Raw genomic sequence first — 15,024 nt, 5'->3', positions numbered from 1 at the left:
ATATATATATATATATATATACAGGATCTCTTAAGATGATTCGGAACACATTAGGGGCGGAGAATGGATCAAAGGAAACAAAAATTTTTATACTATTTTGAGATACTCGCTATAGTTTTCGAATTAGGAAAGGAAACGTCTAAGCCAATATGCGGTTAAGCCGCGCCGTGCGAATTCATAGGACGGCCCACACTCGAGCGGCGGCAGCAGCGACGCAAGGAGAGAGAAGTAGCGCTCGTTGCCTAGCACAGCCTGGCACGGCGGTTCTATGTGTTTCGCCGCATCGCACCTATACTATCCAAAAATGTTATTTTAGCTAAAGTTTTTCTTATCATTATAAATCACGTTATTTAGCACGATTAAATATGTTTTAACAATTATAGATATGTTAAGCGATATAATTAATTAGAGCATTACGCAAAGCGTATGCTGATCGTCGAGATACCTTTCCGCTTGTTTTATTATACGACGCCATTCTATTTTCTGAAAAATTTTTTCTATCTCTTACAATTCCTGTGATATTCGCTTCGAAAGAGAAACATCGATTTTTCCAATGATATTCGTTACAAAAGAGAAAAATCAAGGAGTGTTTCTAAGGAGTGTTTCACCCTTTAAAAGTGCGTATGGGCACATATAAAAAAATACGTGTCGCTTATTTTTTGTCTGAAGAATAACATATTGCTCATTAAAATCGGAGAGGGAGTTCCTTTCCTTGTAAGTTACAGATTTTGTTTAATGTAATGAACATTGGGTAATGGGCATTAAATTTAATGAAAATAAACTAAAACTCAATTTTCAATACATTAGTATTTTTCAATACATTTAAGTTTTCAATTACTACAAACTTAAACATCTCATTAACATATACATAAATAATCTTTTCAGTGAAAAGATTATGAACTTAATGAGAGAGAAGAATGTTTTTAATGGTGTACAATTAAACTTGTTAAACGACAAGGAACATGTGAAAAAAAACCTTAGTCAAATGCGTCATTATACATGGAAAAATAATACATCTGGATTTACAATGTGCAGCTACCTACGCAAGCTTATATTATAATTTGAAGTGTACATGCATTAACATGTCAAAAAATAAAACTCCGACTAAATATAGCATAAAAAGATGCGATAGCTCCAACGAAATGTGTCTCGAAGCGTAATTAAATAGAAACATCGTATAATAAAGTAAGCGGAAAGGTATTGCGACAATCAGCATACGCTTTGCGTAATGCATGCTCTAATTAAATACTCATATCATGTATATCAAATAAAGATGCCTATAAGAGCCAACTGATTAGTCATATGTGATAAATTTATTAATTAACATAAATTGTAGACGTTTTGATCGTCGATTTTGATCATTATCATACAAATGTTTAATACTTGAAAAGTATTCGTCGTAAATAATATGGACATCAAATTTTAAATTATATCAACGGATTAATGCTGGTTTATTTGTAATTGTTTCTATCTATGTCTTTATGTATCCAAGAACTCATTCATATTAATTGCCAAGTTAACTTATTAATCAAAAATTATTTTATATTTAATTCCTATTATTACAAATAGAATACCATGTCTCGTTGATTCTAAACTTACATGATAAATACTTGGAATAACCTGTATGATGACATCAGATCGCATACTCGAGATCATATAACAACAACAATCTAACGATCTCGACTGCTTTGAACAAAATCTTAGAGAGAGAAGCAGCAATTCTCCGTAAATAAATTTGAATATATTGGATTAAAAAACTTTATGTCCTTTTTTATATTGAGATATTTTTTTGTTTCTTAATAAAAATCATTTCAGATGTTAATCTTTTATACAAATTTTCTTCTTTATCCAAAATTTTTATATTCCCCCAATCAAAATCATTGGAAAATTCTAATCTGTGATATTATATATATGTTTATATATTTTACATGTATCGCCGAAATTAAGATATTCAATAGAAAGTTACTAGTTAATACCCGTATCAAGTGCACGATATAAACTAGAAATATTGACAGTCTCTAATAAATTCTTTCATAAAAACTTATAAAAGAAATCTATTGAAACACATTGGTCAGCCGACGGCTTAAGTTGTTTCCCATAAAGAACATGTCAACTTTCATAGTTTGAAAAACATAGACATTTATAGGTTGGTATATGAAATACATTAAAATTTGTTGTCTTTACGCAGTTATGGGAAAATACAGTAATAAATATTAAAAACTGATTTACTTGAAGTAACTCATATTTTACATAACATCATGAATATAAGATAGAGTAAAAAAACAGAAAGTATCGAGCGTATGAATCAAGAAAAAAAATTATGGCGAATTCGCAATGTATCGATCAATTCAATATCTCAAGATATGCGATGATCGACTCGAATTATTTGTTATATCAACAGAATTGATAAGAGTAATAGGTAAAACACAATAAAAAATTATACTTATACTTATAGAATCTTATTGACTGTAGTATTTCTACAGTTATTCTCGTGTTCTATTATAGAAACTATTGAAAATTATATCTATACAAATTCTATATGTTCTTACAGGTTTTTATAAAAAATTTTAAGCAGAGAATATTGTTTATTACATATATGTACAGCATAATTAAGCAAGAAAATTAGAAAAGAAAATCTTACAATACTTATGATGTAATAAAGAAGAGGTGTACTCGTGAAGTATATTAAATTTAGATCCATTTTGCGCATATATGGCATTGAAAGAGTTGCCTTTCATATTAGAAAATAATAATAAAAAAGCAAAGAGACTGACATATCACTTGTAATATGTTTTTGTAAAAAATAGTGGCATGCAACGTTAAGAAACATAAAAATTGTAGTGAAATAGGAAAGTAAAAAAATAAAGTTTTTTTCAAAAGACAATGATGATTGCGGCAAAGTGAAAGCTTATAGTAAAGAAATTAATTTCAAAAGTAGTAGATATATAAATTGAATATTATTAATATTTACAAATTTATTTATTATTTATGTTTTTTATAAATTATGATAAAATATTTTATTTATTTATCTTTACGCTTTTCATATGTATAAATAATTTAATATTAATTAGAGAGAATTTATAATTTAATTAATTAATTATTAAATTAATTATTAATAATTATTAATAATAAAAAGTTATAATAGTAATTTTCAACAAAAATAAAGTTATTAATTATCATTTCCTTATTTAAGGAGGTTCGCTTATTATTTTGAAGTTAAAAATACGATTGAAATAAATTATCGTTATAGCGATTTCTATCATATGCAATATTAGTAATAAATTGTGATTACTATTTATGTGCTATATTATTAATGTATAAAATGGGTAAGTATCATAACCTTGCATTGTAACGAAGTCTTCTTATGTTGACTATCGATCGTTTTCTAAATTTCTTTTTACGTTTTAAATTAAAAAAAAACGAATTAATTTTAGAATTTCAAAAATTTCAACTAAATTTAAAAAGTAATATAAGTGTAAAAAGTAGTATACTTAATTTGACACTGACTGGCCAACAAGTCAAGAACTAATTTTTGACCAAATAATTCTTTATTGTTTGCGATATGTGTTTTATGTTTGTGATGAGCTTCCTTACTTTCAATGTGAATTAAATTTATTGAAGCCTTCCAAAGGACTATGCCCAGTTTTAAGAGAATTTGAGCCCCCGATGAACTTTGAGAGTACCTAAAATTTTAAGGTATCAAAAGAGAATCAAAAATTCCACAAGCCCAATTTTATAGGAGAGGTTTCCTAAATGCTAGAACTATCTAAAATTCGCTATTATGACCATGTACTATTAGTCTTATCCAATTTCTCTGTATCCAGGGCAGTAAAACGGATTATACCAAAGACATTGAAAAAATATTTAAAATGTATTTGATATAGTTCAATAATCCAGCTAAATCCCTGGTCGCGATTCATACCGTATGCCAGCAAGAACTATTAATGATGTTTTTTACTGTTAGAGAATTCCGATAAGAAAGCTGAAGAGAGATAAGATCCACATATTGGCTACATTTCAATTAGGCAATTAAAACTTTTTGTTTCATACTTTGAGTATCTCTCTCCCTTCTTTAGCGATTAATATACAGGTTGGGCCATCTAGCGTTTGGAATTTCAACTACCAGTTATTTTGAGTATTTGAAAGGCGTAATAACATTTATGACGTATCAGAAATTTAGTTTTTTGTTTGACATTTACGAAATGGATCGCTATACGCTTGAAAATTGGGAAATATCGAAAACTTACTTCTAAAGTCGTGAGTCTTCAACCCAAACTGTAAAAAATTTACGTGGAAAATTTGGTAGAAAAGAAATGCTTTCAACGCAGTTTGTGGATCAATTTGTGAAGCGAATTCGGCAAACTGGATTCTTATTGGATAAAGCAACTCGTTCACGTGCTCGTCCAATAAGGTCAACCGAAAACATTGCTGCTGTTGCTCAGAGTGTGCTTGAACAACCATCAACATCAATTCGCCATCGTTCTCAAAACTTGAACTTTTCACGCACTTCTTTGAGAAGAATTTTGAATAAAGACCTCGGTATGAAGCTACAAAATTCAATTAGTGCAAGAATTGAAGCCGCATGACCATCCGATGCGTTTTCGGTTCGCCCAATGGGCTGAACAATGCTTGGTTAAAGATGAGCATTTTTACCGAAAAATCATCTTTTTTGACAAAGCTCATTTTCACTTCAGTGGCTATGTGAACAAGCAGAATTGTCGTATTTGAGGATCAGAGAATCCGCACATCGTCATGGAGAAGCTGATGCATCCACAACGAGTGACTGTTTGGTGTGGTTTTTGGTCCGGCGGCATCATTGGGTCATTTTTCTTCGAAAATGAGCAAGGAACTGCCGTCACTGTCAAGTCACTGGCGAGCGCTACCGCGCCATGCTAAACGAATTCTTGCTTCCTAAATTTGAAGAGGAGGACACAGACAACATTTGATTTCAAATAGGACGGCGCACCTTGCCACACAGCCAACGCTACAATCGATCTTTTGCGCACTGTCTTCGAAAATCGCATAATCAGCCGAAATGCTGATATCAATTGGCCGCCTCGCAGCTGCGATTTCACTCCGCTGGACTATTTTTTATGGAGAACCATCAAGAATGAATGTTACGCTAACCAGCCAGAAACGATTCAAGAATTAAAACATGAAATCAAAGTTGCTATCGATGAAATACGCGCTCATACAGTGGAAAATGTACTGAAAAATTGGGTTGATAGAATGGGGTATTGTGCAGCTAGCCGTGGAAGTCATTTGAATGAAATTGTATTTCATGTTTAATGGCAATGTACTACCTTTCCAATAAAGTCATAAACTTTGAAAAATATTCATGCGTTTTTTTTTTAGAGCCAAATTAAATTCCAAATTTTAAATGGCTCATCCTGTATTTATATATCATTATAACTATTCATTTGGGGACCAAAAAAGATTTTAATTGTCTTCATCAAGATTGAACATTTCAATAAATGAGAATGGATTGAAATGGATTAAAATTCAGATTTTCAAAAATATGGATTCATGAATATTAAAATAAATCCTTTTCAATCCTGAATGCATTTTTATTCATTTATAGGAATTGCATAGAGCATATCTCTATGCCTTTCACTTTAAAAATATTAGCATTTTCTGTGCACATCGTGAATACTATTCAATTCAGAATTGTGAATAGGAAGTTTTTTAAATTCAAAAATAACATCAGCAATTTCTGCAATGTGAATACTGCTCAATTCAATATTCTGAATATGAAATGCAGTTTTTTAATCTAATTGAATAAAAAAAGTTTTTATTTCAAAATGGACCATAAATACTACTTAAATTATTCAAAATTATAAGTAAGTAATTTTTCATTTTAATCCAACTAAGTTCAAAAAAGTTGTAACATAAAAATAATTTTTGTTTCTCTTTGATTAGAAGTAAAATGAATGATCAATGTGAACACTCGCAAACCAAGTCGAACATAAGACTAATATTCAGCACACGACATCGGCCAACCGAGATTAGATTATCCATCACTTACCCACTGTTGTCTCATAATAATGTAAATTGTTTATACTTTATTATATCTATTAAATGATGATATTTTTATCTATAATTTATATCTATAATTTCGTTACTAGTTTAGCTGGTTGTAATAAAAATAGAGAATGAATAACACATTTATCAATTAAAGAAGTAGTATAGCGGATAATGTAGAAAATTCATAATCCAGAAGTCCCAGATACGAATCTCATTAAGGATTCGTTTTTTAATACCAATTTGATACTTTGATTCTTTGAAGTAATTAATTTTAGGTATAATTATTATAAATGTCTTAGGAATAAAATTTGTAATCCTTAAATATGAATATTTTTTTTTCGAATATTAAACTAGTGTCATCTCGGATCCACTCCATTTCAATCCATTCAATTCATTTTCATGGATTTAAAGTACACATTAAAAATATTTTAATCCATTTTAATCCATTCTCATTTGCTGGGATATTTCAGATACTGAATAATTCAAGGAATCGAATAAAATCAGTCCTATATAATACATGGTCATAATAGCGAACTTTGAACAGCTGTAGCACTCAAGAGATTCTATTTTACAAAGTTGTGCATATGGAACTTTTTAATGCTTTTTTTATGTTCTACAATCCTAGCTAGGTCTCAATGCTGTTCAGCCGGAGCCCAAACTGGGTCTTTTTATCTCTGATACATTCTAAAAAGTGTTCTTCTCTTTTCTTTTTAATATTCATTTGAGTTTAATTATGATACCAGATTTTGTGTAATGGAGAAAGCTCATAGTAGACTAGGTAGTTATTACGTATACATTACTATATATTGTATTAATAAGAGTGATTTATGTCTCTGAAGAGGGGGGCTCAAAAATGAGTCGAAACATGTAAGTGCGTTGTAATAAAGAGTTTTTTGTATTATATCTATTATTCGCGTAATAATTACTGCGTCCGACTCCTATTGCGCCGTTATCTCCAAATTTCTTTTTAATAATAAGTTCTTGAAGATTACATTATGTTTTATAGAATATTAACAAATGTATGAGGTTGTCAATGACTTGGGAGGTCGAATTATACATATATTTGGTAACATTGCACTGTGTTGCACTTTGCGATGCGACGGGTAATGATCGGTTATAACGAATGATAAGAGAGAAATTCAGAATCAATATAAATTTTGTATTATTTTCATCTGTTTCTTTACGCCGAGATAGATTCTAGATTATATTATTATGAAATTGGCTTCGTATCAGCTGTGCATTGCCAAGTCTGTTATTACTAATGCGATCCGAAGTAAAAGTAAACTTTGTGACAATAAAGTTTTAAATCCATACGGTAAAGTCCGATTTTTCTTTTGTGTACGCAACAGCACAAAAATTGCAGCAACAATGCTGCAACATTGCAACAATATTGAGTATTATTGCAGCGATATTACTGCAAATTCTGTGCTATATGTGAGAATGGTTGATATTTCATCTGTCAAATGCTAGTTTTTCAAAGTTCTGGATTGGCTGAGTATGTATTAAATCAGTAATTATCTACTTCGAAACGACTGTCTTCCATAAGGCGATATGCCTAAAATTGTTAATTGTTAATTTCAGAATAATATTATTAAGAAAACTATAGGATCAATATTGTTCAAATTGTGAGATTATTTGTATACAGTTATCTACACATATAAAAAAATGAAAACTCTAAATTGATTTTCAACTAATAGACAAACCTCCTTAAATTATATCATTTTAAGTATCGCAGAAAAAACGCTGATTGGCTAATATGGTCAGTCACTTATTCCACCTCCTCATTGATTAATTATCTTCTTGCGCAATAGCACACCTTTTTTATTTATTACACCTTGTAACTATTATACAACATATTTGTAAATATGTTGATTTTATATTGCATCTATGTTATATCGCAGTTATATTTAATAATGTTTGTTAGGATATAGCAAACATTATTGAATATAACTGCGATATAACATAGATTATAAACTATATTGTAGCAACCCATATAGCACGATTATTGCGGAAAGTTTTCAGAAATGTTTCAACCTTTCACATCTCATATGCAACAATTCTAAAACGATTCTGCAATATGTTATACGAAATGTTTTCAGAAATGTTTCTAAAATCTATCATATGCAATAAATTGAAAAATATATTTATACAGAAGAAAAAATCATCATATTAAAATGGTCCCAAAATGTTTACCAAAAGTCATTTTTTGATCAATCGCGATTCAGTTTATTTTGATGTTATTATGACTTATTCTATTTTAAGTGCAAAAAACTTTTGTATATGAATAACTTGTTCTATTTTAATTGCGAAAAATTTTGTATATGAATAATGATATTGTGTGAAAACTGTAGGTATGATTTTTTAGTAATGATTATGTATAAGTACTTTTATGCAGATAATACGTAATATTAATAAATCAAAATAGTTGGCGATATAATTACTATTTTTGAGAAATACTTTAAGTTTATTTCATTAAATTTTATAATCTGCAAACAAATCACAACAAAAACTTTCAACAAATTTTAAGTTCAGAAACGATATTTAAATATATATTTAATTGATATTTAAACAATATTCAAATTTATTATGTCGACATAATAAATTAAAATATTATTTAAGTATTAATCAAATATATATCTAAATATCATTTTTATAATACCAAAAATGGCTGAAATTTTGATAATATTTCAAAAAGAAATTTGCAAATTTTTTCTATGACATTTTATCAACTTTTCAATAAGATTTCATATATAAAAATAGCGGACACTTTGTTATTTCAGAGCTGTCTCAGAAATGTTGCAGACGTATTTCGCAATTTTTATAAAATGTTTCTCTTTTCAGTTGAAATACGTGTTTCTGAGATGTTTCTGAAAACTTTCGGTGCTGTATAGAAATTTTAATTATTAGGTATATATAGAGAGTCCCAAAATTTTTTGCCAAGCGCTCTTGTCTAAATAGAGCGGACTAAATTAAGTCAAAAAGTTCTGTACCATTTTATAATTGTTGCAATAGTTAACAAGATATTAATTACTAAAAATTGCTGAGTTGGTTTTCAATAATTTTTTACTTAAATACTATCAACTTTACAGAAAAACAGTGAGAGACAAAAATTGTTTATTTTTTTCTTATAAAATTCTGAGAACATTTTCAAAATTTTTTCAGTATTTTCTTATGCTAATAAAAATAGTTGTCAATAAGAAAATGCAGTAAAGTTGATAAAAAATTCTGAAAAAAATTCTTAAAGTTCTACAGTTTTTCTGTAAAATTGAGTACATATTTCTATCTACACAAGAGCGCTTGGCAAAAATTTTGGGACACCCTGTATATTCTAATTTTCCCAACAATTATTGATGACAAAATATAGCATATTACCTTTTCTAAATGGCTTACACGATATTTCAATTCCTTTATTTCAATATCATCATAAGTTTGGCCACGATACCATTTTAAAGAATCCTTCGCTTTTATTTCGTTATTCTTCGTGAGATGATAAAAAGGACTTTCGGGCAATAGATTTACCAAAGCAACCACAAAGCAGGTCATGGCACAAATAAAACTGTACCTAATAACTTTGTATGTTATTATTATTAATTATGTTAACTATTCTATTTTATGATTTATGGTAGCTCCGACTCGATTAAATTTTACATTTGGTATATAATGTATTTTGATTAACGTAGAATATACAAAAAATAGGGTGATTGATAAATCTTTAATTAACATAAAGATTTATCAATCACTCTATTATTATTAGTCAGAGAAAAGATATTCATATTTTAAAAAATTTAATGTTACGTATAACAATTGGCATATTATGGTACATTTAACGTTAATGCTATTTTTACTTAGACAAAGTTTATCACTGATACTTTTGAGGCTCTCATAAGTATTATCTTAACAAAACAGTTACGCAATTTGAGAGTTCTCTGTGTCTTAATACATCGTCATAAATACTAATGTTTCAGTTTACTTCATGAGACTCAGTATTAAGTTGCTTCTCGCCAAAATCAAATCTCTCCAAAAAACTACAATGTTTACAAAACATTGGCATTTAACAACATATATCAAGACAAGAAGATAAGCACGTAGCTTATTTAAAAATTTATTAATGAACAAAAATATTTAAACAATTCAAATCATAGCATTAATAGAAAGAAAGTGATATTATGATCAGAATAATGATCTTTCTTAATATCTCCGATATGAAAGGGCGAATTGTAATGATTATCTATGGAATTTTTTATTCAATGACTTGATGTTACATTATGATAATAATATGCCAATACGAAATTCGCATTTATTATAACGTGTATTTACTTTCAAATATTTTAAAATGTTTTTAAGGTATATAACTTGAGTTATTATCACATGAATATATTATATAGGATAGAATTGGATATTGTGAGTACTGCAGATAATATGAGCACTTTTTATATTTTTATAACGGTTAATACTAGTAGTGCCAACTATTGTAGAAAAATGTATCTGTCTTCGCGATATTCCAATATGCTACAAAGATCTAAATTTAATCTAAAAAAATTTAAGTACTTCGGATATTTATCATATTAAATAAAGGTAGATACGGTAAAAATTAAGGCAAGTACGTTATTTTTTTACCTTTTACGTTTTTTCCTCTAATTTTGTAAAGTCTCCAATCTACATTGAAATAAGATATTTTGTTCTGCAATATATTAACAATACTTGACAATATTGCGCGCAGTAAGTGGCAATACATGGGATAACAATATTAACAATAGTAATTCTAAAATGTGTTGTAATAAAGTGTGTTGTCATAATTAACAATCAGTGTAAATTTTTTTTAGCTATAGTTAATCCCCTTAGAGTTTGACAATAATTATAATGAAACAATGCCAATTAAATGTTAATGTTTGATTAATATAATCAAAAATAAAGGTGACTTTTATAAATATTTAATAAGTATTATCAAATTGTTACCATTTGATAATACTTAATAAATATTTATAAATGTAACATTATTTTTTGGTTTTATTAAACAAACATTTGATTGGCATTTGTTCTAATAAAATGTTTCATATATATATATATATATACAGGATGAGTTTAACATATTTCATCATCCATCATGAAATAATCATAAAATGAATCGAACTGACTCGAAAAGTCATTTTGCAGTTTACGCAATAATTAACAAGAAATTAATGTTTAAAGATAGGCGAATACGTGCGTCCCGCTCGGCCTACTACTGCAGAATAGCCTACCGTCCCCACCGATCGCATAGTGCGCCGACTGGGTTGCGAGGAGCAGGGATGGCCTGGCAGGCATGCCATTCGAGTTTAGTTGCTCGCGGCCGTTTCCCATTTTCCGCGCGCCAAGCTAACGATGATGGATATTTGGCACTTTAGAAATAATATCTTCTGAAAATTGGGAAATAATCAGAAGAACATGTAAGGAAATTGGGTGCCGTTGAACGAATTGAAGCCGAGAGATGTTGAACGGCGTTTGTTTGCTTCTGAACAGCTGCTTGAAAGGCAAAGACGGAAGGGATTTCTGCATCGCATTGTGACTGGGAACGAAAAATGGGTTCATTACGATAATCCCAAGTGCAGAAAATCATGGAGAGTTCCCGGCCATGCTTCCACATCGACGCCAAACCGAATATTCACGGCTCCAAGGTCATGCTCTGTATTTGGTGGGACCAGCTCGGCGTAGTGTATTATGAACTGTTAAAACCGACTGAAACAATCACAAGCGATCGGTATCGAACGCAATTGATGCGTTTGAGCCGAGCATTGAAAGACAAACGGCCGCAATACAACGAGAGACACGATAAAGTGATTTTGCAGCATGACAATGCTCGACTCCATGTTGCGAAAGTGGTCAAGACATACTTGGAAATGGGATGTCCTACCCCACCCGCCGTATTCTTCCGGTCTTATGAAGAAGTAAAAAATTGGATCGATTCGTGGATAGCCTCAAAAGATGACCAATTTTTTCGACGTGGGATTCGTACGCTATCCGAAAGATGGGAGAAAGTAATGGCCAGTGATGGACAATACTTTGAGTCATAAATGTATAACCAGTTTTTTACAATAAAGCTTCGAATTTCGGAAAAAAAACGGCGGAAGCAAAGTTGTACACCTAATATTTCTAAAGTGCCGAATATCCGCCATCGTTAGCTTGGCGCGCGGGGAGTGAGAAGCGGTCGTGAGCCACTAAACTCGAACGGCATGCACCTGCTAGGCCATCCCCGCTTCTCGCATAGTTAATGAGATATTAATCCTTAAAGATAGCCAAATACGCTCGCCCGGCCTACTACTGCGAAGTGTATATGCCTACCGATCGCTTGACGCGCGGGTCTTGGGAGTTGGGGATTGGCTGGCAAGCATCCCGTGCCGCGCACATCGCCGCAGTCTCTATAGCTCGGACGACGCGCTTGCCAGGCTATCCCCGCTACCCTCGGTTCGGCTATTTTTAAGGATTAATATCTCGTTAACTATTGGGGAAACTTACAAAATGGTTACTTTTCTACTCAGTTTAGTTCGCTCTACCTGCTCATGAAATATTTGGCGATTATTTCCACCCTGTATATTTCAATCTTTCATTTCTACATAATTTCTTACAAAAAGTTTCTTGTGCTTATATTATTATGCTCATATTAACCTATCCAAAGAGTAATATGAGCATTGAATGAGTAATAAGAACACTCACCACCATTTTAACATTTGCATTAAAATAATCAATGTTAATACTGAGATACATAAAATATCAACAAATTTACCAAATGGTATGCATAAGATTTTTTTATTCTTCAGTATGTTAAATATATCAAAATGTTTCCTTAAAGTGCTCATAATATCCGATCCTACCCTATATTTGAACGTTGTTTGTTATTTTACAGCAAACATAAATACAATATTACGTCGAAGTAACAAATAATATAACAGATGTTACCTATTTCTATTATAATTATATAACTATATTATACTTTATATATATATAATACAACCGGATTATGAAACTATTTGTTCTGTTATTTATACGTTATAATAAAACGAACAGCAAAATAACGGCATTCATTGCATATTACATAACAATTGGTTCATTGATATTATATTAACATTATACAACAGTGATCGGAATTAGTTGCTCATTTCGGGTCGATTCTCGAAGCAACGTTTATCCCCCACTATTGCTCGCCGTTCGACGGTCAAGCCGCTGATCACGCGGTTAACGCTATCTCAGGAGTATCCCTAAGTGAAAAATACACTGATAGTGTACCTTTAGGAGAAACATATAAAAAATTCTATTTTTAACATAATTTTGATATATATATTTTTTGATATATTTATTTTTTGATATATATATTTTTAGATATATTTATTTTATATATATTTTTTGCAAAAATATAAACGATAATAATGTACGATAATTAGAATTAAGATATTTTTTCATCTTTGAGATAATATTGCAGATACGTTTTTTTTAGTGGTTTTCCCCTATTGTCTATTCTACTAAAAAAATATTGAAGAAGATGATAAAATATACAGTTCGAGAGTAAAATATTCTAATACAAAACATTTAATTAAACACAGACATTATACTAAAAAGAAGGAAATAATATTCACAATTACACTATTATATTTTGCTTATATTTTTATACGTAGTATTGTGAAACGTTGCACTATCACATGTATTAATTATACACGCGTAACACTATCATATGTAGTATTATCATTTATCACAAATACTATTAGCATGCATGAATAATAGTTTCTTTTTTACACACAATGTGAATCCTCAAAACTACATAATCTCGCATAAGACCTTTACACGTTTCGCTATCAAAATCGTTGAGAAACAATTTATTATAAAACTATATAATAAAATCGCAAGATTTAAATATCCATAACAGATTTTTAAACTTCGCGATTCTATTATAAATATACGCACATACTCCTTGCGCGCTGACACAATTGTTTATTCTCCTTCGCTGTTTATCAAAGGTCGCTTGGTAGTGATACATGTACGACATGTACCATATGTTAAAGATTATTCGAGATTATAGAGAAATATGGAGTTTTGTGGATTCGTACTGTAAATTTAAAAAAAATAGAAGGTACTATTAGCAAGATAAATAATGTTAATATTACATGTGATTGTGTTACATATATGATATTGAGAGTACAAATTAGTTTGGTCCGTTTCGCTAAAGATGGCTCCAGATGGCTGTTGTGAATGATTCATAGTGACAGCTGATTTTGGCGGTTTCAGAAAGGTTAAACATCTGCTAATAATATTCAGTTTATATCGCATTGAGTTTCATACAAAAACCTTGATTTTTACTGTGTTTGAAATGTCGAATTTTATGTTAACCAAGCAGCATTTACGGGAAGTTTTGATTTTCTGCTTTAATTGAAAGAAAAGTACGGCTGAAGCCCATCGAATGCTTGTCGAAGTTTATGGTGACACTGCTCCAACTGAATAAATCATGTAGGAAATGATTTCGACGTTTCAAGGATGAAGATTTCAGCATTGAAGACAAGCCTCGCTCTGGACAAAAAAATTCGAAGACAAAGAATTAGAGGCATTACTCGAAGAAGATCAGATTCAAACGCAAGAGGAGTTTGCAGAATCATTGGGGGCCATTTTTATACGATTAAGAACCATGGGAATGATTCAAAAACAAGGAAATTGGATGCCTTATGAATTGAAACCGAGAGACGTTGAAAGGCGATTTTTCATTTGCGAACAGCTGATTCAAAGATAACAGAGAAAAGGTTTTTTGTATCGGATTGTGACTGGAGATAAGAAGTGGATATTCTACAAGAATAAAAAAAGAAAAAATACTACGCTAAACCCGGTCAATTATTGCCATTGACCTCAACATCAACACTACGGCTGAACATTCATGGTTCGAAGATCATGCTCTGTATCTGATGGAACCAAAAGGGTCTTGTTTACTATGAGCTGCTGAAACCTGGCGATTCCATTACGGGCGATCGGTATCGGCTACAATTG

General features: G+C 30.5%; 1 protein-coding gene across 1 annotated transcript in view; it reads right to left on the bottom strand.

Annotated features, from left to right (window-relative positions):
- LOC105620622 (facilitated trehalose transporter Tret1-like) overlaps positions 1-15,024 on the bottom strand; it is a 120,833-nt gene that overhangs the window by 78,979 nt on the left and 26,830 nt on the right. The window contains exon 4 of the mRNA XM_012202112.1: positions 9,397-9,586. Coding sequence (XP_012057502.1) covers positions 9,397-9,586 — 190 coding nt within the window. The remainder of the gene's footprint in view (positions 1-9,396; positions 9,587-15,024) is intronic.

This window comes from Atta cephalotes (genome assembly GCF_000143395.1).
Source record: "Atta cephalotes unplaced genomic scaffold scaffold00027, whole genome shotgun sequence".
Taxonomy (NCBI): domain Eukaryota; kingdom Metazoa; phylum Arthropoda; class Insecta; order Hymenoptera; family Formicidae; genus Atta; species Atta cephalotes.
The sequence above is the reverse complement of the archived record's forward strand: the minus strand, read 5'-3'. Positions and strand labels throughout refer to the sequence as shown.